The sequence below is a fragment of the Anolis carolinensis genome, chromosome 6 (genome assembly GCF_035594765.1).
Source record: "Anolis carolinensis isolate JA03-04 chromosome 6, rAnoCar3.1.pri, whole genome shotgun sequence".
Taxonomy (NCBI): domain Eukaryota; kingdom Metazoa; phylum Chordata; class Lepidosauria; order Squamata; family Dactyloidae; genus Anolis; species Anolis carolinensis.
The window spans coordinates 71,244,311-71,272,000 of record NC_085846.1 but is presented as its reverse complement, the minus strand read 5'-3'; the positions used below and the strand labels follow the sequence as shown (position 1 = coordinate 71,272,000).

Sequence of the window (27,690 nt, the reverse complement as noted above, 5' to 3'; positions counted from 1 at the left end):
AAATAGAAATAGTAATTGCTGATGTCTCATCAAAATTGGTTCCCGTAGTCACTATGACATAGTGTGTCTCTAGTGATTATAATTCTTCACACTAATTAAAACCAATCAATCTTCCCACCCCAGATTTTTTTTTCTTAATGTAATCCTATTACTCTGACCATCCTTCAATGTTTGGAGTGGGCTGGCAAGAGGAAGGAAGAAGAGACTAGGAGAGAATGATGGATGCCAAGTATTCTCTTTTTACTATGCGATCTTGTTGGATATTCTAAATACAAATACTTTTGATCCTCACGTTCTTTTCGTCACTTTGCAACTGTGTAGTCAGATGGAAAGTTCCTGTTCACTACATAGACCAGTGATGGGCAACCTTCTGGCTTGGTGTGTCAAAATCCGCCAAAACACCTAGCATGACTTGGGTGGTGTGTCACTTCGAGAAAACCCCCCCCATAATTTTCCAATATGTATGGTTTAAATAACAAAAATGTATAATCTCTATATATAAAAGGGTAATGACATTTCAGCCTAGGACAAAACAACAAAACTACACATTCCAGAAACACTAAACTTGGCAGCACAACCCCTCATCCATGCCTCTACGTTCATACAACAAAAAGAAAAGAAAAATAAAGTCCTAATTAGAGGGAGAGGAATAATTGTTTTTATCCAATTGCTGCCAGTTAGAAGGCTAAGCTCTGCCCACTTGGTCTCCTAGCAACCCACTCAGCCCAGGGGACAGGCAGTTAGGCCTCACTTAGGCCTCTTCCACACTGCCTATAAAATACAGATTATTTTATTTTAACTGGATTATATGGCAGTGTAGACTCAAGGTCCTTCCACACAGCTATATAACCCATTTATAATGGACTTAATATCAGGGGAAAACCTTTACCCTTTACGTTACCTACTACCAATTCCTCAATACTTTATTTCCTATACCACCATACTACGCCACAGCAACGCGTGGCCGGGCACAGCTAGTTGTAATATATAACTGTATTTAATAAACCAAGAACTATTTAACTTACCTGCTTAGTGACTTCTATGTTCCTCCGTCAGTCGGTTTCTTTTGTTGGTCTTGATATGATTTAACTTGTGTGGGGTGCCATGAACTAAGATAAGTGAGGGGGAGGCAGAATTCTTTAACTAACCTGCCTATTGATGACTTTTTTGTTGCTGAATTTCATTGGCTAAATCTTCAATTGAAGGCTGGTATTTTGTACATTTCAAGCCCAAGCAAGCGCTACTAACTTCATCTGTTTCTTTTGTTGGTTTTGATATTATTTAACACTGACAATAAGGTCTCACAAAAGTGTCTACACTACACTACAGCAAATGTTTCATCCTAGGCTACTGCACCTGGCCGTGCAGGAGCCAAGGATGAAACATCCTTCTTGGCATGAGGCCACGTGTCAGCTAAATTGGCTAGGCATGTCAGTGCTGACACGCGTGTCATAGGTTCGCCATCACTGACATAGACTCTGAATTTAATGGGGTGGATATGTGCATGGGTTTTCTTGTTTACTCTTCAGACAGCAATATGCATTGTTTGTTTATTTCAAAATGTGCTAGGCCTGATTTGAGCTCCTGGACATGTGCTTCCAAATGATCCTTTCATGGGGGTATCTTTCCAAAGGGATGGGTCCCAACTTAGCCAGTTCTATAGGACCTCATTACACTAGAGCTTGGATCCACTTTAAATCCACGTTTAATTCCTTTTAGGGAGGGGGCTTTAAACAGCTCAGCCAGACAGGTCCTGGGCCTTACCAAACTACAAACCCCAAATGCTGCAGGAGGCAGAAACCAGATTTAATGTGGATTCATGCTCCAGTGTGAGGAGGCTTTCGATCTAATTAGGAATAATATGAAAAGGAAATTAGGACCAATTGTCGAGAACCAACCCACTATGCTTAAAATGTTGGAATCAAGCATACAAGTTGTGCTGGACTTTGCCATTAGAAAATAGGATCTAATATGTGTTGTTGAAGGCTTTCATGGTCGGAATCACTGGGTTGCTATGAGTTTTCTGGGCTGTATGGCCAAGTTCAAGAAGCATTATCTCCTGACGTTTCTCCCACATCTATGGCAGCATCCTCAGAGGTTGTGAGGTCTGTTGGAAACTAGGCAAGTGGGGTTTATATATCTGTGAAATATATAGAAGGAACTCTTGTCTGTTTGAGGCAAGTGTGAATGTTTGATCACCTTGATTAGCATTAAATAGCATTGCAGCTTTAAAGCCTGGTTGCTTCTTGTCTGGGGAAATCCTTTGTTGGGAGGCATTATCTGGCCTGACTTTTGTCTAGAATTTCCCTGTCTTCTGGGTATTGTTCTTTATTTACTGTCCTGATTTTAGAGTGTTTTTTAATACTGGTAGCCAGATTTTGTTCATTTTCATGGTTTCCTCCTTTCTATTGAAATTGTCCACAAGCTTGTGGATTTCAATGGCTTCTCTGTGTAGTCTGATATGATAATTATGAGAGTGGTCCAGCATTTAAAAACGAACAAAATCTGGCCACCAGTATTAGAAACTCTAAAATCAGGATGGTAAATAAAGAACAATACTCAGAAAACATGGGAATTCCAGACAAGAAACCATCAGGGCCAGCTAATATCTCCCAACAAAGGATTTCCCCAGGCAGGAAGAAGCCAGGCTTTGAAGCTGCAAGGCTATTCAATGCTAATCAAGCTGGCCAGTTTCAACATTCACATTTAACTCAGGCAGACAAGAGTTCTTTCTCCCACCCTGGACTTTCCACAGATATATAAATCCAACTTGTTTAGTTTCCAACAGACCTCACAACCTCTGAGGATGCCTGCCATAGATGTGGGTGAAATGTCAGGAGACAATGCTTCTGTAACATGGCCACACAGCCTGGAAAACTCATAGCAACCCAAGATCTGATACGCTTGTCTGTCTTCTGAAAATCACATTAGTATCCAGTGGAAGAACAAGAAGATATACAGGATATTGCAAGCTAGGTAGGACGACAGTGTGGGCAGATTAAAGGAAAAGGCAGGAAACCAAGAAGAGAGGAGGAGGGAGGAAATATTGCAAGAGATAGCAAGCAGTGGCTCCAGTGATAAACAGTAGAAGCTATGATGGTTATGATCTAGGGAAGAGTTTTATCACCCATTATGGATAGCTTGGATATTATAGCCTGGGTATGGGATCTATTTGATTTTTAAAGTAATTATAGTGTTAAACTTTATCCATATAGATGCTGGAAAATCATGTCAACATCAAAGCAATAAAATAATACATACTAACATCAAATACAAACATAAGGTTAAAAAAACATATAACGGCTGTGTTGGGCTCCTAATAGACTCTTTTTGACATGGTTTTCATTTGTGAACTACTGATTTATAAGAGGCCCTTGAGTGAAAGAAAGCAAAGGAGTCTATTAACAAAGCAAGGTGCTTGGGGAAAGGGGAATATAGTCACATCAGCCACCTTGTTCACATGTATCACTTGGAATAAATAATTTGATGGTGAAGAGATTCAAAAAGGGGAAGATTATTTTGTTGATTTTGTTTTACTCAGTCCTTTAGATACAACTAGCTGTGCCCCGGCCACGCGTTGCTGTGGCGAAGTATGGTGGTATGGGAAATAAAGTATTGAGGAATTGGTGGTAGTTAAGGTAAAGGGTAAAGGTTTTCCCCTGACATTAAGTCCCCTTCTATGAGCCCACTTCTACACAGCTGGATAAAATGCACACTGAAGTGGATTATATGGCAGTGTGGAGTCAAGATAATCCAGTTGAAAGCAGATAATATAAAATTATAAATGGGTTATATAGCTGTGTGCCTTGAGTCTACACTGCCATATAATCCAGTTCAAATCAGATAATCTGTATTTTATAGGCAGTGTGGAAGAGGCCTAAGTGAGGCCTAACTCTGCCTGTCCCCTGGGGTGAGTGGGTTGCTAGGAGACCAAGTGGGCGGAAATTAGACTTCTAATGGCAGCAATTGGATGAAAGCAATTATTCCTCTCCCTCTAATTAGGACTTCATTTTTCTTTTCTTTTTGTTGTATGAACGTAGAGGCATGGGTGAGGGGTTGTGCTACCAAGTTTAGTGTTTCTGGGATGTATAGTTTTGTTGTTTTGTCCTAGGCCGAGATTTCATTACCCTTTTATATATATATAGATTACTTATTCACTTATGACGATGAAATAACATCTGATACAACCTGGGGATCACAACCAGACACAGTGAAGACATCTGCCCTTGCGCTTTGCTACTCTGCTGCTGAATATGCATGCCCAGTGTGAAATACATCTCACCACGTTAAAACAGTGGATGTGGCTCTTAATAAGACATGTTGCATTATCACAGGCTGTCTATGCCCCATGCCACTAGAGAAATTATACGGTTTATAATTTCAGTGAAATGACCAAGGCATTGACATATCCGGCCCATCCCCAGTTCGGATATCAGCCAGCATGCCGCCTTAAATCAAGAAGTAGTTTTCTAAGATCTACTCGCAGGAACATCTCAGCAAGTGAGAGTCCAAAAGTGGCAGGCTAAAATCCAGAACCTCAATCAGTGTCTGACGCTGGATGAGAGATTCCTTCCTTGGCACAGAAGTCTGGGCGACTTGGAATGTGCTGAACAGACTGCGCTCTGGCACCACGAGATGCAGAGCCAACCTTAAGTAATGGGACTACAAAGTGGAGTCCATGGCATGCAAGTGTGAAGAGCAAAGCACAGACCACTTACTACAATGCAGTCTGAGCCCTGCCACATGCACAATGGAGGAACTTCTTACAGCAACACCAGAGGCACTCCAAGTGGCCAGCTACTGGTCAAAGGACATTTAGTATTATTTATTTATTTATTTATTTACAGTAGAGTCTCACTTATCCAAGATAAACGGGCCGGCAGAACATTGGATAAGCAAAAATCTTGGTTAATAAGGAGGGATTCGGAAAAAAGCCTATTAAACATAAAATTACATTATGATTTTACAAATTATGCACCAAAACGTCATGTTTTACAAGAAATTGACAGAAAAAGCAGTTCAATACACAGTAATGTTATGTAGTAATTACTGTATTTACAAATTTAGCACCAAAACATTGCAACATTTACGACAAAAACAATGACTACTAAAAGACAGACTGCCTTGGATAATACAGGACCTTGGATAAGTGAAGCTTGGATAAGTGAGACTCTACTGTATTTATATTCCGCCCTTCTCACCCCGAAGGGGACTCAGGGCAGATCACAATGTACACATACATGGCAAACATTCAATGCCATATGAACATAGAGCCAGAGACAAAGACAGAGACACAGAGGAAATTTAACCTTCTCCAGCTTCCAGTTTCCTGAGGGGATGCTCGATTCCGGCCACAGGGGGAGCAGCTATTTCATCGTCCACTGTGACGCCGACTTCCTCATTCCAAACACTGCTGGACGATTTTTATGGTGTCATAAATTAGTTAAATTAGCCTCCCCACACAAGTGGTACCTAAATTTCCTACTTGATAGATGAAACTATCTTTCAGGGATGGAGCCTCCGGTGGCCTAGGGGATAAAAGCCTTGTGACTTGAAGGTTGGATTGCTGACCTGAAAGCTGCCAGGTTCGAATCCCACCCGGGGAGAGTGCGGATGAGCTCCCTCTATCAGCTCCAGCTCCATGCGGGGACATGAGAGAAGCCTCCCACAAGGATGGTAAAAACATCAAAACATCCGGGCGTCCCCTGGGCAACGTCCTTGCAGACAGCCAATTCTCTCACTCCAGAAGCAACTCCGGTTGCTCCTGACACGAAAAAAAAATCTTTCAGGTTGCTTAAGTCAACAGTGAGCAGGACTATTTTTTATTTTTTAATGGTCAGGTGTTCACTCCAACACGGACGGGCCTCGAACTCATGACCTCTTGGTTATAGTGATTTATTGCAGCTGGCTACTAACCAGCCTGCACCACAACCCGCCCTTTGTTTCAATTTCAATGCCAATTTGTTGTTGTTGTTTTAAAACTTTGTTTGTGTTTTCAAATACATTACAACTTGTACCCTTGGTTCGCTTCTGACATGATAAATAAATAAATTCACTTATGACAATTCTGCCCACCTTAAAATGAAAAGAGAGAAAGCCTTATGTTCTTCCTCATTAATTTTCCAAGAAAGTATGTTCCTAGACAAAAAAAAAATGGGATCTGCAGCAAGGCATGAAAAGGTATGTGTTCCATACAGGGCAACATCCAAATTTCCTCCTTTTTCTGCCCCGGAATTACTGAAAAAACACTGGAGGTTTAGGTCTTGTCTGGGAGTTAACTGTACTATACAAGACATTGTGTCACTTTGCTTGTCACCCAGATCCCAGAGTGTGTCACAGCTTCAAACAAGGCCTACAACAACCTTTTGAGGTCGACCAAACCCGATGTTAGCATACATGCCTTGGGGCGAATATCAGGCTTCCCAGCATGGTTCATCACTAATGCCTGCCTTGGAGCCCCTTTTAAAGCTGGCACTCTGATCTGTGCCAGGCAGCTGCCACTTTAATTTCCCGCTATACCTCCTGCTGTAGCATTGCTTCAGGTTATTTTAGGAAATTAATATGGCAGCTGCCTGACACGTGTTGGAGTAATGCTGTAATCGACCTTCAAGCAAGCAAGCCTGCAAGGGAGCCACCAAAAGACAGGCTTCGGTGAACTCCTTGAATTCGAGCTTGTCCTGAAGTACACCGTTATTATCCCTACACACCATAGATGATCAGGATATGTGTGTTTGCATATTAAAACAGACACAATGGATTAGCCTAAGGCTAAATGCTTAGTAGCATAAGGTTAATTTAACTAAGTAGCGCCCAGTGAGATTTTTTAGCAATTGCATTTTCTAATTATTGCCATTCTATAAATATTAAAAAAATAATATCCAGTGACACTCCATTGCATATATAGATTAATGACCATAATGGGTAAATAGGTCATAGAAATAAAAACAGTTACGATAATAAATAGAATTAATAATCTACCTCCCAGTAACTGCCTTTAGAAAAATGGAATGGGAATCAGCACTGAGTTTACAGCATCTTGAGCCCCATCTATATATATAAAAGGGTAAAATTGTTTGCGCCGTGACTGTAACAACACAACTAGACGCCCCAGAAATACGAAACTTGGCAACACAACGCAAAAGCCTTGCCTCATGGTTCTTACAACACAATCACACCACAAAAACACAATCCGGAGCCACAAAACCGAAAAAACTGGCAAACATGCACAACAATGCATCTACATGACCCAAACACACGAAACTTGGCAACACGACCCAAAATCCTTGCACCTAGGTGCCGACAACAAAAAGAAAAGAAAAATAAACTCCTAATGAGAAGAAAAGGAATAATTGTTTTTATTCAATTGCTGCCAGTTAGAAACATCAGGAGGGAATACATTTCAAACATGACCAGGCAGACCACAGAACTCAGAGCAACCCAATACAAAGACAAACAAAAATAATAAAAGAAATAAATACAATACAATACAATAAAATAATACAATTAAAAAAACATAAATAAAAATAATATAATCAAATAATAAAATATAATACATACAAATAATAATACAAATAATAATAAAACAATAAAAATAAAATACATACAAATAATACAATAAAAATAATAAAAAACACTAAAAATAATTAAAAACACTAAAAAATTAATACAATAAAATACTATAATAACACAAAATAATTAAAAATAAAAAAATTAAAAAGATAAGTTACAATAAAATTAATTTAAAAATACAAATAACTTCAAATAAAAATTCCACAACAATTTTTAAGCAATACCACCACCACTTTGCCACAGCAACGCATGGCCGGGCACAGCTAGTTTCTTCTAGTGATAGACCATTATTGCTCCTACCTATTTCCCCCCACTGGTACATCGCCTTATTCCCCCCCCCCCCTTCAAAATAACAATAGCAAAGTTAATAACTGTTTCTTACAAATCTGTGTAAGATGATGTTTAGTCATGCCCTGTGCAAGCACAGACAACTTCAGATCCAGGTTATCTAAAGGACCGGATTCTCCCATATGAGGCTGCCCACGTGTGTTCTTTGTGGGAGGCTTTCTTTCGTTCCATCCTACCGACTTCACAGGTACAACTGGTAGGTATAACGGATTGATGATGATAAATGGAAGCTTTTATGTGTGCCCACAATCCACAGTTACCCACAGAACAATAACATGTCACTCAGGTTTGCAGAACAAAATATGGGAATTTTACTAATTCCAAAAAAATAATATTTACAATGGTCCCTCTGATCACTTACAGAAGTCCACATTCATAAACAGTCCTTTCTCAGTCCACAAATCTGCTTCAGAGAAGAATACAGTCCTGATTCTTCACCCTCTTTTCTCAGCAGCAAACAGGTCTCAAAATAGCAAGGCCCCTCTGAGTACACTGCTCTGTTCACGGGCAGTACTCAATCAACACTGAAAAACTTGTCCAAACTGGTTCTGCAGCAGCAGAACAGAAACAGTATCAAATCATTCCCCAGATCTTTGCAGGTTCAGTCAATCGGTTAACACACACAGCACAGCGCTTTTGCAAACCATGACAGTAGGGGCAAAGGAGAGGGCCCAATGGTGGTTCCCAGGTTCTCAAACTCTCTTTCTAAAAAGAGGCTAGATTGACCCCTTGCTTCCTTTCCTTTTGTAGGCAGGCCTTTGGGATATTATAGGGAAACAACCTTTAATATGTGCTGTATTGTTTACAGTTGTTTATAATTAGCATCCCTTTAACAATTTTAATTCAATGGCCAGGGAATTGGGTCAGGGAATTTTTAATGGTATAATGTTTTAATTTATTTATTTGTTAATTTTGGCTTATGTAGTGTGTATTTCTGTTTACATTGCTTATATGATTTTTCTTGTATTTTATGTTATGTAATTTTGTCGTTTTAACCATTGTATGCCACTTTAAATTCCACCCATAGAAGAAAAGCGGGATATAAATGAATGAATGAATGAATGAATGAATGAATAAAGTGCTTCAGTGGCAACCCTGTTGGATATGGCCATGCTACCCCAGGCAGGAAGTGTACATCTCCTTGCAGTAAGGGAATGAAAGGTATCGGTTTGGCTGATTAACCACGCAGCTTGCTTAAGAGTTGGTTCTTCAAGAGGGATATCAAGACAATCTCTACGCGCAGTGCGCAAGTAGGAAGAGACAAGAGTAAGCAGGCAGAAAGGACTTTCTTTTCTCTGAGCAGTGGTAGCACTGATGCTGTTCCTAGATGCTACGCTTCTTTTTTGTGTAAATGTTTTGCATCAGAACAACAGCAGCAACCCTCAGGTCTTTATTCTGTAGTTGAGAAGAAAATGCTCTGAGAAATCATGAATGTAGAAAAGATAGTGCATTGTGGAATTATGTCTGTTGAGAAATGTGTTCATATGGTGCTTCACAGTGCTAACTCTATAGGGTTAAGTCCAGGTTAAAAAAAAAATATTCGCAGCATTGCTACCTGCATAGACCTTGACGTACTTCTTCAGTAGCAATGTCAGTGCTTTTCAGTGGTAATAATAATAATAATAATAATAATAATAATAATAATAATAATAATAATAATAATAACAACAACAACAGTTGTGGAAAAGAAAAAGGTTTGGATCATTGATGTTGCCATCCCAGGTGACAGTCGCATTGATGAAAAACAACAGGAAAAACTCAGCCGCTATCAGGACCTCAAGATTGAACTTCAAAGAGTCTGGCAGAAACCAGTGCAGGTGGTCCTGGTGGTGATCGGCACACTGGGTGCCGTGCCAAAAGATCTCAGCCGGCATTTGGAAACAATAGACATTGACAAAATTACGATCTGCCAACTGCAAAAGGCCACCCTGCTGGGATCTGCGTGCATCATCCGAAAATACATCACACAGTCCTAGACACTTGGGAAGTGTTCGACTTGTGATTTTGTGATATGAAATCCAGCATATCTATCTTGTTTGCTGTGTCATAATAAAATAATAATAATAATAATAATAATAATATAAAAATAATAATAATAAAAATAATATTAAAAATAATAATAATAACAACCTTTATTTTTATATCCCGCCCCATCTCCCTGAAGGGACTCGGGGTGGCTCACAACAGGGACAAGCCCGACACAATGACACAACATATTTGACAAAAACTTAAAACATTTCAATGATACACAAAATAAAATAGTGAACAATACATTAAAATCCAAGCAGATAAAATCAGCAAACCAGCGGGGACAGGTTTCATAAAGTGCTGTATCATGGAAATGAGTAACAGTGATAAAGTGCCATATGCTTTTAAAACATAAAGAAGTATTCTGATGACAGCTCTATTGGGCCTATTCATTCAAACGCGCTCTGGAACAACCATGTTTTCAATTACTCCCTGGTACGATCATGGAGCCTTGCAGCCCAGAGTCCTGACTTAACTTTTCCTCACTTTAACTCTAAATGTATATTCACAGCTCTTTTATAGTTTCAGAGAATGAACTGAAAGGCTGGACTGGGGCTGTAAACCAAGACTGTGGGTAAATCGGACAAAGCCTAGAGCGAGTCCAGGAGGGGGAGGGAACCCCTGCTTACGTTTTTTTTTATTGTTAACATAGAAAGCAGACACTTTAATCACAGACCTCCTCTGGGGAAATAAACAGTCTGCCCCTTTTATTTATTATATTTTCAATTGTGTCTCTTGGTTTTATCACGGCCATGCTGCTGAAAGCGCCATTGTGCTTTTGGATGACATTATCTCGGCTATTTGAAAGCCCGTATAGAGGAGCAGCAATAACGTGCTGCCGCTGTCTTGTGCTGACCTCCATTACACACTCTTTCCTCTTCTTTGCGTGTCAGATACGGCGCCTTTGCTATCCTGTAATACACCTGCCTTCTGCTATCAGATAAATGACTGGAGGGGGATGAATTCCAGGTCCCCCCCCCCTTTCTTTATTTTGCTTTCAGTGACTGGGCTGAGATGCTTGACTGAATGTCCAGCTGTAATTTATATTATACTAGCTTGGGGACCCGGCGGTGCCCGGGTTATTAGTAGACGGCACTGAGTTGTTTGAGGATGTGAGGAAATATCACTTAAGTTTGGTCCAGATCCGTCATCAGCTGGGTTCAGTGCTGTCTGTATAAGGGTGAACCACAACTCCCAGAGCCAAAGGTCAATCACCCCAAAACCCTGCCTGTATGCACAGTTCGGCATGATAGGGCTGTGTGCCAAGTTTGGTCTAGATCTGAAGTCGGCTGGGTTCAGTGCTGTCTGTATAAGGGTGAACTACAACTCCCAGAACCAAAGGACAATCACCACAAAACCCTGCCTGTATGTTCAGTCGGGCATGATGAGGCAGTGTGGCCAGTTTGGTCCAGATTCAAAGTCGGCTGGATTCAGTGCTGACTATATAAGGGTGAACTACAACTCCCAGAGAAAGAAGTAAGTGAAGCTACTTGGTTCATTCTCCCCCAATCTGCCCCAGGACAGAAAGGGGTTCATGGTGGTTCTGTGTACCAAGTTTGGTCAAGTTCCGTCACTGGCGGGCTTCGGAATGGCTTGTGGGTATTGTAGTGATTGAAAGTACTACAAATCCCATCACCCATGGTCCATCGTCCCGCAAACGGCACCGGGACGTGGGGGTTAAGCGTGTCAAGTTTGGGCCAGGTCCGTCGTTCCTGGTGGACACAGTGGCCTGTGATAGTGTCGGCCAATCAGAAAGCTGGCACATATTCCGCCACATACATACATACACCGCCGCATACAAACACTGACTTTTATTATATATACAGATATGTCAAAACCCTTCTAAATAACTCGTATCAAGAAAAACTCGTGATTGGCTTAGGAGCTGCCAGATCAAAAACCTAAAGCCTCACAACAACAATGTATGTTTATGGGTGAAAGCAGCTATCAATATACGTACACTGAAACACATGAACGTATCTATTTAAATCCTTTATAGAATACATATGTTATATACATACCTATATGCAGTACATAGAGGTGTGAAAATAATTTTGTAGAATGTTGAATATTTATATTCATTTTTGCATTTACAAAGAATTCTATGGCAAAGACACAATACAAACAAGAGGGATTCAATGCAATTTCTTGCTTCTTGGCAAGGGGTTGGACTGGATGGTCCATGAGGTCTCTTCCAACTCTATTATTTTATGATTTTATGATTCTATGATTCAAGTAAACAAGGCCCATGGCTGCTTATCTTGAAAACAGCACTGTAACGTGCGCTTTTCGGAATAGCTGGAGTTTCAGTAAAACTTCTTGCTTTTGTACGGATGTGTTTAAATGTCTCCTTCTACTTTCAAACATATAAAACTGACATCTCACAGAACTGAATTATTCAAGTACAATGTATTATCGTTCAACTAGTTTCACTCCATAGGAATAATAATGTTCTCAACCCTACTGCTGTCTGACATGTCTAAATCAGATGCCAGTGGTTGCATCTAGGAATTCAAGTACTGTGATGGACAACATAGCTGTGATACGTAAGTCCTCAAGGCACGTTCTAAAAGCGCATGCTGTGATCATTTTGCAGAAACGAAGGTTTAAGTCTAGTAGATGCCATATATGTTACCATGAATGAAACAGGCAGGATATAGAAATGTATTAGTACTAGAGAAAAATTCCATAATTGGATCCACTGGGATTGCAAGATGGGGCAAGTTAAAAACCCAGAGCACTGCCCTTGCATTGGCCTTTGGGACCAATGCCAATTATGGCTCAATGTTTCTATTAGTTGTAGATGGCAACAAATGTACAATATAAGAAACACCGAACAGTGTTCCTTACCTAGAAAGACCAGCAAGAGACAGTCATGGGAGGCTAAGACTGATTTTGAAAATGTGGCACAGAGTTAAAATTATGGTTCTTCTCAGGTAAAGGTTTTTCCCTGACATTAAATCTAGTTGTGTCCAACTCTGGGGGTTGGCGCTCATCTCTATTTCAAAGCCGAAGAGCCAGTGTTATCCGTAGACACCTCCAAGGTCATGTGGCCGGCAAGACTGCATGGAGCGCTGCTATCTTCCCACTGAAGCGGTACCTATTAATCTGCTCACATTTGCATGTTTTTGAACTGCTAGGTTGGCAGAAGCTGGGGCTAACAGTAGGAGCTCACCTTGCTCCCTGAATTTGAGCTGCTGACCTTTTGGTCAGCAAGTTCAGCAGTTTAATCCGCTGCACCATTGTGGGCTCCTCCCAACCACAAGCTATTTAGATTCCTTTGCATGTTCCCAACATTATCATTCTCTTTATGCATATACTATATTAACAGAAACAATTCTAAAAATGGATTTTACCATAATAATAATAATGATAATGATAATAATAATAATAATAATAATAAGGCCACCCTACTGGGATCTTCGCGCATCATCTGAAAATACATCGCACAGTCCTAGACACTTGGGAAGTGTTCGACTTGTGATTTTGTGATACAAAATCCAGCATATCTATCTTGTTTGCTGTGTCATACAATAAAATGATAATGATAATGATAATAATGAAGATGATGATGATGATGATGATAATTACAATCTGTCAACTACAAAAGGCCACCTTACTGGGATCTGTACACATCATCTCGTTTGCTGTGTCATACTATGCCTTTGTTTCAATAATAATAATCAAATGTTATTTGTATTCTGCCCTATCTCCCCCTGAAGGGACTCAGAGAAGATTCCAACATACAACGGCAAACATTCAATGCCTCAATAAAACAAACAAATACTGGCATAAAATCCCAAAGAAACCCCACATATGGAAATAACATTAAAACATTAACATTAAAATTATATTACATTAAAAATGTAACATCAAATTAAAACATAAAAGTAAAGGTAAAGGTTTCCCTTGATGTTAAGTCCAATCGTGACTGACTCTGGGGGTTGGTGCTCATCTCCATTTCTAAGCCGAAGAGCCGGTGTTGTCCGTAGACCCCTCCAAGGTCATGTGGCCGGCATGACTGCATGGAGCGCCGTTACCTTCCTGCCGGAGCGGTACCTATTGATCTACTCACATTTGCATGTTTTCGAACTGCTAGGTTGGCAGGAGCTGGGGATAATAGCGGGCGCTCATTCCGCTCTTGGGATTTGAACCTGGGACCTTTTGGTCCGCAAGTTCAGCAGCTCAGCGCTTTAACACACTGTGCCACCAGGGACCCAAATTAAAACATAATATCAGTGAATTAAATCTAACATCAATAAATTAAACTAGACATAGTTAAATAAAATTATATAATAGCATAAAATCTAAGCAAACATCCACATTAATTTACAACAGCCACCTAGAATTTACAAAACAGTGTGGGTTGGTTGTGTAGTCAAATGATGGCTGGTGTGGACTAAAAGAGCCCAAAACCAAAATACTTCTCAACCAGGTAGTGAAGTTGAATCGATCCATCTTTCATTCCTCATGGATGCAGGGCGTCTTCCTTCTGAATAATTCATAGGGCAGTTGATTGTGGCAGGGGGCAACCCTGGTGTTGTGAAGTAGCCGTTCTCTCTTTGGCAACGGCCTGATTCACAACACCAGCTGCTACACCAAGCCATATGGTTTGGCTCACCATTCTTCCTGTTTCTGATTTTCTTTCTGGATCTCATTCTTGGGATTATGACTCCTTGGTGATTCTTCCGCCTACAAAGAAAAAAACAATAAAGAAGTCTTGTTAGGACGAATCTTAAACCCTTTGTTATTGTTGCTGTTCTTTTAAGCATTATAAAATACAGAAGCACACTACTCCAAAAATACTATAATTCATTCAATGTAGTGTTAATAATGTTTCCCTCAAATCAGCCTAAATCAAATTTTGTGAAGCTAAAGTAAATACATGGGGCCTGACTTCACATTGTTCACTTTATGCCTGATTTTACCAGCGTCCTGGATAAAATCCACAATAGGAGACATAAAATAGACGGAGAAAAACTGGGAATGGCATTCTTGCTTTTCAGGGTAGAGCTGTGTAAACACTTCACCTGAATTTTTTTTAATAGGATAATCTTTTCATGAATATAGTCCAGTCAGATTCACGGAATATTATAGTTAAGTAGCAAAACTGCACATACAGGTAAAAGAATAATAAAAGGTAAACAGCAGCTTTATATACAGTAGAGTCTCACTTATCCAACATAAATGGCCCGGCAGAATGTTGGATAAGTGAATATGTTGGATAATAAGGAGGGATTAAGGAAAGGCCTATTAAACATCAAATTATGTTTGATTTTACAAATTAAGCACCAAAACATCATGTTATACAACAAATTTGACAGAAAAAGTAGTTCAATACGCAGTAATGTTATGTTGTAATTACTGTATTTACGAATTTATCACCAAAATATCACGATGTATTGAAAACACTGACTACAAAAATGCGTTGGATAATCCAGAACGTTGGATAAGTGAGATTCTACTGTACATATACATATATATATATAAAAGTTTGGTTGGATCTGCACTGCCCTATATCCTAAAATCTGATCCCAGATTACCTCCTTATCCCAGATTATCTAGAAGTGGAGACTCAGAGAATCCAATTCAAAGCAAATAATCTGAGATCAAATCCTGGGATATAGGGCAGTGTAGATTCGGCCTTAGAAAACAGTGACCAGCGCACAACAGCAATAATGTAGCAAAAATACACTTAACAACTATTTTCTGGAGTAGGAAACATACCCTCAAATCCCTTTTAAGTCTCAAATGAATTATATTCAATTAGAGAGTACATTTTAGTTCAGCAGGTTTATACTGTATTCTTGTTTTATAAGAGGAAGCATGGCGGAATGACTTGAGCATGGGACTACAATGGACTCCTTGTGAAGAGAAAAAGCAGGGTATAAATAAACATAACAATAAATAAACATAATAATCCCTGTTTGGTAACCTTGGGGAAATCACACACTCTCAGCTTCAGAGAAGGACAAAGACAACAAGTTCTAAACAAATTTTGCAAGAAACCCCTGCAATTGGTTTGTCTTAGGTCACCATAAGTCACTATAAGTTTAAAACCTCAGTTCTTACACATTTAAAATCATATTCCATTTGGATGAATATGACCATGAATATTATGTTGGAAGAGCTGGAAGATTCTAATGAATGCTTTTGTCCTTATGACATAGAGACATGTAAGCATGGATTTCTCAATGATTGTTCCCATTTGCTGGTGACAAATAGTGACGTTTTTTTGAATGTGTGGGGCTGACATTTCCAACATACCCACCCAAACTCCCTTCAAATACTTCTGAGTTAAACCTGCTAGTTGAAGGGTTTCAATGTTCTTCAAATGAATGTCCAAAACACCCGGAGGGCCAAAGCTTGCCCATGCCTGGGCTAGCATCATGTCTGAATACAATCAAAAAATGAATGAGACTGACAATGGGAATCATGTGTCTGATACAAAGTATTATTTTTTTATTGAGGCACTTTAAACTTGTTTATGCTATCTTTTATGTATTTGCTTCTATTTGAATTTTATTGTGATTCAGCATCTTCAGTACCATTCAGGGGGGGAAAAAAGCAGAATATAAACTTAAATAAGCACAGGAAAATATACGCTTCTAACTCCAAATGCTGGTTAAAGCATAGCAATGCCTTTTAAGAGAAGGCAAGTGAATCATTCGCACAAGCACACCAACTCATGCACATCCACCCCTTTAACAGATTTCCTCCCCTCTTGTTCATTTGCCTTCCAGATCTTCCCAGCATTGCCATTTGTGTATTGCTCAATTAGTTCAAACTACAAATTCAATATCTTTTCATACATCTGCAACTCTTTCTCCTACTTCTATGCTTACCTAAGAGTGAATCACAGCAAACACATATATCCAGTTGCAAACACAGCTAGTAGACTTAGGCCCCTTCCACACAGCTGAATAAAATTCCACATTTTCTGCTTTGAACTGAACTATATGGCAGTGTGGACACAGATAACCCAGTTCAAAGCAGATATTGTGGGATTTTCTGCCTTGATATTCTGGGATATAGGGATGTGTGGAAGGGCCCTGAGTAAAGGTAAAGGTTTCCCCTGACGTTAAGTCCAGTCGTGTCTGACTCTGGGGGTTGGTGCTCATCTCCATTTCTAAGCCGAAGAGCCGGCATTGTCCATAGACACCTCCAAGATCATGTGGCTGGCATGACTGCATGGAACGCCGTTACCTTCCCGCTGGAGCGGTACCTATTGATCTACTCACATTTGCATTTTTTCAAACTGCTAGGTTGGCAGAAGCTGGAGCTAACAGCGGGTGCTCACTCCGCTCCCCGGATTTGAACCTGGGTCCTTTAGGTCTGCAAGTTCAGCAGCTCAGCGCTTTAACACACTGAGCCCTAAGAGCAGTAAAAATACATCCAGGGCATGTGCTCAATGGACTCCCTGCCAATAGCGCCCCTGCCCTTTACTAAATTAACTATTCTATTTTTAATATACAAGCATCTTCTTATTTTTTTATATTCCCATCTGCAAAATAGCTAGTATTCAACCCAAAGTGCCAAAATGATGTACCTATTTGCTCATCTCTGAGACATATGTCATGGAACATAGAACAAGATATTCATTAGCAATGACAAATGTTATGTGAATGTACCTTAAATTAAAGTTACCATATCTTCAAAATGACACATAAAGCAGAGCTTGAATACACTTAAAGCAAAGATGTATAGTTATTACAACAAGAAATACTGGCTTACACATAATAAGGTGTCCCCTCAAAATCACCACCTTAGAACTGAAAGCAAGAATTAGTACTGACATGCAGAGTAGGTTCAATAAAAGGATCAATGCTGACTAGTGCTGCGAGAAGATAGAAATCAACATTATGTGAAGGCACCAGTTACTCAAGATGGTTTTAAGTTTCTAAAGGTAACAATAAGCTCTTTTAACACATTCATTACAGGAGTCATCTAAAATGCAGCATGGATAAAATAGTCTTATACTTGGTGGAAGTTTTTTTTCCCCAGTGTCACAAGCGACTTGAGAAACTGGAAGTTGCTTCTGCTGTGAGAGAATTGGCTGTCTGCAAGGACGTTGCCCAGGGGACGCCAGGATGTTTGATATTTTACCATCCTTGTGGGAGGCTTTTCTCATATCCCCGCATGGGGAGCTGGAGCTGACAGAGGGAGCTCACCTGCTCTCTCCAGATTTGAACCACTGACCTGTCGGTCAGCAGTCATACCTGCATAAGGGTTTAATGCATTGCGCCACTGGGGGCTCGTTGGTGGAAGGTGAAAACTGCTTCTAGTTGACTACCCTGTGGACTGCTTTATACTGCGCATTTATTGTACCAAAGAAATTTGGCAAGATTTGTCTGCAGAGGACTGAAAGAGAACTGAATTAATTGGCTATTGCCAAGGAAGGGAAATCTATTTGCATGAAAGCAGCACTAATAAATGTCCATCAGATGGTTTTCACAGCATATGGGCGATGTTGTAGTCACATTAGTTCCAGGAATTGAAAACCTCAGATTAAATTACAAGTTTTTTTTTAACCAAGACAAATGCCAATGATGTTGCTCCACAGATTAGAAATTTATGAATTGTTTGGACCTCTTTCAACATTCCTCTCTGTCCAAGGAATTCTGCATGGAAAGAGAGCAGGGAGGACATTGGGGTTGTTCAGTCATTCCCTGGAGAACTTTAAATGTATTGGGTTGTTGTGAGTTTTCCGGGCTGTATGGCCATGTTCCAGAAGCATTCTCTCCTGACGTTTCGCCCACATCTATGGCAGGCATCCTCAGAGGTTGAGGATGCCTGCCATAGATGTGGGCGAAACGTCAGGAGAGAATGTTTCTGGAACATAGCCATACAGCCTGGGAAACTCACAACAACCCAGTGATTCCGGCCATGAAAGCCTTCAACAACACATTTAAATGTATTGTTTAAATAACTATAGTATGTCCTCATATTTTAAAAAAACTATTAATCTTTCGCTGCAATTAGCGAAAATATTCATCCTGGCGGAAGAAAATATAAAGTGTGGATGTGAGAGTGATGACTTTTCAAATAAATGAATTGCACAAAACCATTTTTCAGGGAGCAGGCATTGGCATCAATTTCCTAGGCAGTTTACATTCTCTGACAAAACCAGGTTTATAATAATAATAATAATAATAATAATAATAATAATAATAATAATAATAATAATAATAATAATAAATAAAACTTTATTTATATCCCGCCACCATTTCCCAGAAGGACTCGGAGCGGCTCACAAAACACTCAAGGTGTGACATACAAAATACAACAAATGCAAAACAAAACATAGGCAATAAACAAGCAACCCAACATCATAAATTCACAGTACCCCCTGGTAAAAACAATAAAATACAGCAATTGCTGTAGATAAAACAGCAGTATTCAACTGCATAATTTCCTACTGCATAATTTATGGTGCAGCTCTATGAGCAAAACTATCCTGTTTGGGTCTCAGTTCCTGAGATTAATCAAAGTAATAATAATAATAATAACAACAACAACAACAACAACAACAACAACAACAACATGTTGCTGCAAGTCAAGTATGGGACATATTGAAATATGTATATGATTGGCTACTATTCACATGGAGTGGTCTGGTTTAAACAAAGTTGCATCCAGCCTATTTTATTTATTTCATATTAATGTATTTGGCGAGGCAACCTTGCTAAGTTAGTACAACTGACGTGGCATCAGCATTTGCTGTGGATTTTTGAGATAAGGAGAAGGCAAGACTTCTTTAGATATTCATAGTCATTTTCCCCTGATTATTTCAGAGACGTCAACCCCCTTGGTATTCCACTGTATCCAGGCAACGTTAACACTGACCAGTCTTAGGAATATATTCAGTCCTTTTTCACCAGAAATTCATCATGACAGCCACTTTCCTACCAAAGTACTACACATGATTTGTGTTGGTTCCCGTTTCTTAAAAATAAAAAACATGGTCAGATATTTCCGGTTAAGTAAACAAGCCATCGATCTCGAAGCCAAATGTCCCAATTAACCTATACATCTTTGGTTCCCTTCCTGAAACTTGGCACTGCATGGATTATGTACTAACCTTTGCGCAATGCCTGTCACATTAGTTTAGTCAACTATCTCTCTCATTTGAGCCACTTTTGTTGCAGCCGCATCTCCCTGTTTTAATTTTTCTTCCTGCTACCGAGAGATTTAGGATGCATCTAAATGACAGCATTAATGCAGTTTGACATCACATTTTAACGGTCATGGCTCAAAGTTATAGAAACATAAGAGTGGTAGTTTGGTGAGGCAACAGGACTATTTGGCGGAGAAGGGGAATAACCTTATAAAACTACAATTCCCACGAATCCACAGCATTGAGCCATGACAATTAAAGTGCTGTCAAACTGCATTAATTCAACAGTGTAGACACACTTTTGGCCACAATTGAGCTGAGTCAGAAACTTTGCTATTTCCAAAGAAATAAGTATTTGGACATATTCAAACTGATGCTTTTCATTGTTGCTTTTCATTGTTACTCCTATGTTGTTGCTGTTGTTGTTGTTGTAGTTACAAGCAGGGGACTTAGGGGTGATAAGAGGATGGAACGGCGTTCCATGCAGTCATGCTGACCACAAGACCTTGGAGGTGTCTACGGACAATGCCGGCTCTTCGGCTTAGAAATGGAGATGAGCACCAACTCCCAGTCAGACATGACTGTACTTAACATCAGGGGAAACCTTTACCTTTACCTTAAGAGGATGACATAAAACGTGAAAAAATGTCAGAATGGCTGTCTGTGGGGTTGGAAGAATTACATTCCAAAAACAAAACTTGACTGTGCTTTGTCTAATACTTCACTGTGTTCTCATAGTATGGTTTAATCACATAGGTAAAGGTAAAGATTTCCCCTTGACATTAAGTCTAGTCATGTTTGACTCTGGGGGTTGGTGCTCATCTCCATTTCTAAGCCAAAGAGCCGGCTTTGTCCGTAGACACCTCCAATGTCACATGGCCAGCATGACTGCATGGACTGCCGTTACCTTCCTGCCGGAGCGGTACCTATTGATCTACTCACATTTGCATGTTTGGCAGAAGCTGGGGCTATCAGCAGGTGCTCACCCTTCTCCCCAAATATGAACCGCCAACCTTTTGGTCAGCAAGTTCAGCAGCTCAGCAGTTTAACCCGCTGTGCCAACTTAGTATGGTTTAATCACACATGCACACACACATCCATCTCAATGGGATTTATTCATTTCTGTAATTTCAGATTCACAGCTATGGAACTCATCTGATGCTATCAGAACGTTTTATACGATCAGATAAAAATCTTTAAAACATCCATTATAGTCACAATTTCAAAACATTCAAAGTAAAAACAGAAAAACTTATATTTTCAATCGTATTTTTTAAAAACAAAAAAGAGTGCTGATGCAATCCACTGAAAACATGGATTTTCCGAAGTGCCTTTCAGTAAAATGGCCACCAGATGTGAAAATTGTACTGTACCTTCTTATTGCTCCCCACGCTATATGTCCTAGCACTATATTGGAACCTTAGTTCGTCCCTTCCTGCCCTAAATTTACTTATGGACCCTTTTAGAGTCCTTGCACTATTCACTTTTTATTATATGTGTATCGATGTTGAGTTTTAAGGTATTTATTTAATGTGCATATTTTATTGCTGTATTGTGTTAACTACTATTTTAAATCACTGTTTTTATGATGTTATCTGGGCATGTCCCTGTTGTAAGCCGCCCCGAGTCTCTTCGGGGAGATGGTAGCGGGATACAAGAATAAAGTTATTATTATTATATTATCCTGCTATCTTTACTATTCTGATAACCATTTAACAAAGAATTGGTTCCAAAGTTGCACCAATGTTCCAAAGTCGAGCGAACATTCCCTAGAAATGCATTAGTGCTATTAATATGCAGGACATGAGACTTTCTTTCTTTGGGAATAGCAGCCCAACAACTCAGCACCCCTTCCCTGTGATATCTTTATCCTCTGCAGGTTAATCCTGCCAAATTTCTTTGCTACAGTACATGTCACACAGCGTGTAATATCCAACAACCCAATTTTGCTAATCCCGTTTTATGAGCTTTGTTGCCCTGTCTGGTCAATCCAATAGTCGTTAAAAACCTCACAGAAGGTCTCTGCCAAGATCTCTTTTTTTTCTATATAGTTTCAATTAAATGGTTTAAGAGTCAAACATTGTATTTGGACATCTGCCAATGTCCTTCAGACACAGAATGTCAAGATACTTAATTAAATAGGCCTCCAAGCTCTTTCAGACACCCCACCTTATCCAGTCAGCTTGAACGTACTAAGTGGAGGTTTTTTAAACAAAATCAGTTCAAATCTCTTTTAGTGCACTCTCTGTACAATAAGGACTAGAGGTTGGTCAAGGCACCGCTCATTCATTTTCTTAGGAACAGATTAAACAAACATGTAAGGAAGGGTGACATTAAAACTCCTTTTTTCGTCTTGTTTACCATGTAGCGGGCTCATTAACATTAAGACAAGGAAAAACATCAACATTTGGGAGTGTTAATTCTTTTTCCAGGCGAGATTTATATGTTTAAAAAGAAACAAAGTCTGAAAATACCCCATTTTTGTGCCGTTCACTTGGTTCCCTAATGAAAACTGCACACATCTTTTTTTAAAGGAGTAGCCTCGTTCCTGGATCTAAAGTGGCGAATACTTCATATTTTTAACTTTATAAAAAGGCCACTTCCTTCTTCTCTTTAAAGTCACAGTCTGATGATGATGATGATGATGATAATCCAAAAAACTTAATTTATACCCTGCCACCATCTCCCTGAAGGGACTCGGGGTGGCTCACAGAAGCACTTCAAGTGCCACATATAAACAACAATACACACACACACACACACACACACACACACAGAATGACATAATTATAAAACAACAATACATATAAAATCCCACTAATACATTTGTAAGAAATTATAAAATTATAACATTTCCTAAAACGCAGTAGAACCTGCAAATAAACCAGCTATCTATCGTAACAAATCAAAGTGTGAAGTGTTATAAACTGTTATATTGGGAGAAAATTAACTTAAGGTATACATGATACTCATAGCTAAATTGTGTGTGTATTTCATGCTCAAAGTCTTTCTCTGCCTTTCTTGTCCTTTCCCTGTATAAACTACATTTTCATAATGTTACCTGACCCTGGATAGTACAGAAAGCTTTCATTGTTAAATTGACTCAAATTATTTTGAAACTGCAGCTAAAAGTATATTTAATATAGAAAGCAAGACAGTATACAATACTTCACTTTGCGGGATATAAATAAAGCTTATTTTTATTCAGTCGAAGAGTGTATTTTTCTTTCAGTATCCTCAAATTTCCATTTGTTTTTGTTTCAGTCAATAAGTTTCAACCTTGCAAAATTAAAGTACTTTTACTTGCATTAACTCTGCAATTCTTGATTATGATGACACAATATGTTTTAATACTATATGGAGAACTAATCTAATTAAAATCTTTATTATAGTCCATTTCTTCCCCGCACACATTATTTTAATACTGATATAATAGTCAATATTTACTTAATATTATTTTAACAATGTTGGTTCTGAAAATACATTACAGTAAAAAAACAAACTAGCTTTATTGTATATAACTCCTTAATCTGTGTTGTAGCTCTGCTGCTCTGTCCCTAAAGAGCAGAATGAATATTCGCCTTCTCTTATCACATCTATCTTCACAACGTCTCTGAAAGAACATTTTAGTTTACGAGTTTGCTCCTTATTCTTGCTTAGTTTGCTTATGTCCCCTCCAAACTGCCCACAGAGTATGCTCAAGAGCAAAGGAATGCATCAAAATGACAGTTAGAAAAAGAGAAAAAAAACAGGATTGTGGAGGGTGGAGTGGAACATTTTACAAGGAAGGAAAGGCTGCACATTTTGCTAAAAGTTACATGTCATTTCTGTGTTTTAAGTGCCAGCAGAATAGAGAATAGTCCTCATAGAGCTTTAACTTAAGTGCATCAAACTCAACAGCGCATCCTTCTAATCACTGATATTCTTATCTGATATGAAAAAGAGAAAGTTAAAGATGGAAGTCGCCTTCTTCTTTTGAGCTGCGCACAGCTAGTTTTAGACAGCAGTTCAGTGTGTTATTCACCGAGCGCCGGTTGAGTGTGATGCGAGGAAACGGCTGCAAAAGCCCCGCAAAATGCCGAGCATCTCAGCCTGTCAGATCAAATACTCCTTGCCGTTCACCGAGTCTAAACAACTGTAATAATAAAGTGAATTGGATTGTGTTTCGCTAGACATCCCATATTGGCCTGGCATGCATTCTGTGCTAATTATAACACGGGACAATTAAACTATTTGCTAAATTAGCAATTCTTGCCCTCTAGCCCCGTGGCTGGGCAGAAGTCCACAGAGAGGGCTCGCTGTGCTACCTTGGTGTGAATTTGTGCTGACAGAACAGTCCATTCGTCTTCACGTCTTTCGACAGCTGTGCTTACCTAGCAGAATGTAAACATCTTTGAACTTTGCTTACTGGATAAAATGAAGCATTAGTTTCCGACTGCATTTCCTCCTCTAAGATCAATCATACATGTAGGCTAGACACAGCATCCCTGTATTTGTAATTAATCTCGTAAAGGCAGAACATCTCTCGATCGATGGCTCACTATATCTGTCTGCAGCCTTTGAGGGGAAAAATGGAGTCAAGAGGGGAAATATGTATGTAGCAGAGCCGGAATAATAACCAAGCAATCATTTCTGGTCTGGTACATGCAATGCACATGTGGAAAATATAAATGGAAAATAGGAAAGAGCTTCTTTATCCGTTCATTAGAGTGAAAATTTGGGACTATTACCAGGTACATCAATTGTGTAAAACTCTTCATCTGATTACAGAGAAGTTAAGGGATTCATCTTGATATATGAATGCAAAATCACATGCAATTCAGATTTCAGCTAGAAAGAACTTGATTTGTTCCTGCCAGGTACAATAATAATAATAATAATAATAATAATAATAATAATAATAATAATAATAATAATAATAATAATAATAATATCTCAGCCGGCACTTGGAAACAATAGACATTGACAAAATTATGATCTGTCAACTGCAAAAGGCCACCCTAGTGGGGTCTGCATGCATCATCCGAAAATACATCACACAGTCCTAGACACTTGGGAAGTGTTCGACTTGTGATTTTGTGAAACGAAATCCAGCATATCTATCTTGTTTGCTGTGCCATACAATAATAATAATAATAATAATAATAATAATAATACAAACTTTATTTATATACTGCCTTATCTCCCCAAAGAACTCAGGGCAGTTTCCAATGTGATAAAAAATACAATACAATACAATACACGTAATAAACAAAACCATATAACAATTTAAAATGATACAAGTGGAAAACAAAAATACATAACATATCATCCAAAAAATGAAAGTAAAAACTGGTAACAAAACTCCCTTGATGGGCCAGTTATGGAGACCCAGAGTTCAACGTTGGAATGGCCGACTATAAAGTGCTATTCAAAATTTGTCCTACTATGTTTCAAGCCAAATAATATGAATTCGTATAACCCATTGACGGCTAGAAAAGATGTCAATAAGACATGAATTTTAGGAAATGCTGTGGATTAAAATAAGGTGGGGGAAGTCAAAGAAGAAGCAGACCTTGGAAATAATATTTGTTTTACTTATCTATGCAAACAGAGAATCTAAACTGGGCAACATCAATTATGGTAAAAAGAAAGGACTCTAGCTACTAGAGCTAATGTAATTTTTTCCCTTTGGCAATATTATCACTGAAATGGTGATCAACTTGTTTTGGGAGAGCATCAGATAGATCTATGCATATGTGAATACACACCTTTCTTATCCTGAGATACAAAAACCACAATTTCAAATCAGCAAAAAATCCAGATTTCTTTTTTCCATAATAATAGTGCAGCCCTCCAGATTTTGTTGGACTACAGGTCCCATCAGCCCCAGTCAGAACAGCCAATTTTGAAGGATCTGGGATGTTGCAGTCCAACAAATATCTGGAGGCACACTTTGCCAACTCCTGCTGTAGAACGAACAGCAGGGAAGCACAAAATGGTTGCAGTGCATCATAATAAATTGAGTTTAGAACTCTCCTGATGCAATTTGATACCAACTGTGTTCAATGGCGCTTACTCCCAGGTAAGTGAGCGTTTAGTCTCAGGTTGCAATCCTATGCCTAGGAGCAATACCTGAACCCAACAGAACTTCACAGATGATTCACAGAACACTACAAAGCAATCCCCCCTTCCAATTCATGCATTTTAATTGGCTTTTGTTGCTGTCCTGGGTAACAGATCAGACATTCACAGGCAAACCATGCATTGTGTAGAGTGTGGTTTAGATTTAGTTGTTACTGCAATAAGCAGCTGATCTGTTCTGAAAACCTGTTTGGCCATATTATATTACGGGGAACAATGAAGGATTTTCAAACAACCAGTTTGACCCACATAACATCTGCCTGAAAATCAGACGCACTCAGCTCCAACCATCCTGAGTGAGCTCTCTCTTGATATTCTAATACAAATTGCAATTCCCAGTTTGAGACGGAGGCATGCTATTTTGAGGGTGACAAGCTGCTAATATATCCTTTAGATCTTTGTTTTCGCACTTGCCTTTCAGACCACTGTGGTATAGAACACGCTTTGCATTTTTATGAAAACAGATGCTTAGTTCAGCAATGCTAGCCAATTACACCATAGTATGAAATTGTACTACGTGCTTGCATGAGGCCATAAAATACAAATATTCCAAACAATTTTTTGCTGTTCCATGTTTGCTTTTATATTTGAAATAAAATATTTTGATGTTAACACCCTATATGTAAACAATGTCTTTTCAGCTGATTTTATGCGAGCTGTCAGTGGTGTATGGATGTACACAAAATGAAAACACAGTAGGGAATTGCCATTTGCCTTTAAGTGCTGATGTTTGGTCTACAAGAAATGCAGGAACAAATAAAACAACAACAATCTAAAACTATATCTTTTAATGTTTTTGAATTTTTTTGTTGAAAAAGGCAAACGCTCAGGGATGGGTTTGGGTGTTTTAAAAGATCTACCTCCGTTTAGAGGATTGCCTGTTCACTGTTGAGAGAAATTGCAAACTTAATCAAGTGACAAATCAGTGGTCCAAATCTTTCTGCATCTATTAATCAGTTCCCTGTGCAGCAGGCACCTCGTGGCAGCGTACAATCAGACGACAGCGGTGCTCTCCCTGGACTGTTGATGCCGGCATATAAACCGAAATGACAGGCTGTTCTAGAATACCATTAAAGAGCCTGATCTAAGGGGGCTTTCTCCCTTCCCTCCTCGGTGATGGCTCTGAGAGACATGGGTCACTCCGAGAGCTAATAAATACTGTCAGATCTAGGGCCTGGAACATCTTGGAGCAGGTTTTGTGAAGTTTGGGCTCTCTCCATTCTTACACATGTCTACCTGCTGTCTATAATGTGTTGTTGTCTGTATGAACAGAGCAAAGACTGGTGCTCTTTTTCTCGTTTTTCCTGAAAACCATTTGCAAACTGATTAAAGCTGTGGGTGTGCAATAAACAGGGAACAGCTTGAACCTATCAGGAAATTAAAGCTCCCAGCTAGGAACAACAGACGCCTAGCCACAGGTAGGTAACTGAGCAAAATGTGTAGAGTATTTTGTCTGTATAATTGTGATACACACACTGCTGCATCTCCCCTAAAAACTGTTTGGC

The 27,690-nt window shown here is 39.2% G+C and overlaps 1 protein-coding gene and 1 non-coding gene across 2 annotated transcripts in view; both read right to left on the bottom strand.

Annotated features, from left to right (window-relative positions):
- topaz1 (testis and ovary specific TOPAZ 1) overlaps window positions 1-18,162 on the bottom strand; it is a 107,440-nt gene extending 89,278 nt beyond the window's left edge. Inside the window, exon 1 of the mRNA XM_062957851.1 lies at window positions 18,145-18,162. Within this exon, the coding sequence (XP_062813921.1) occupies window positions 18,145-18,162 (18 nt within the window). The remainder of the gene's footprint in view (window positions 1-18,144) is intronic.
- mir138-2 (microRNA mir-138-2) lies at window positions 14,466-14,556 on the bottom strand. Its single transcript, NR_129857.1, has one exon. It is a non-coding gene; the product is annotated as a microRNA mir-138-2 (primary transcript).
- Window positions 18,163-27,690: the final 9,528 nt, after the last annotated feature.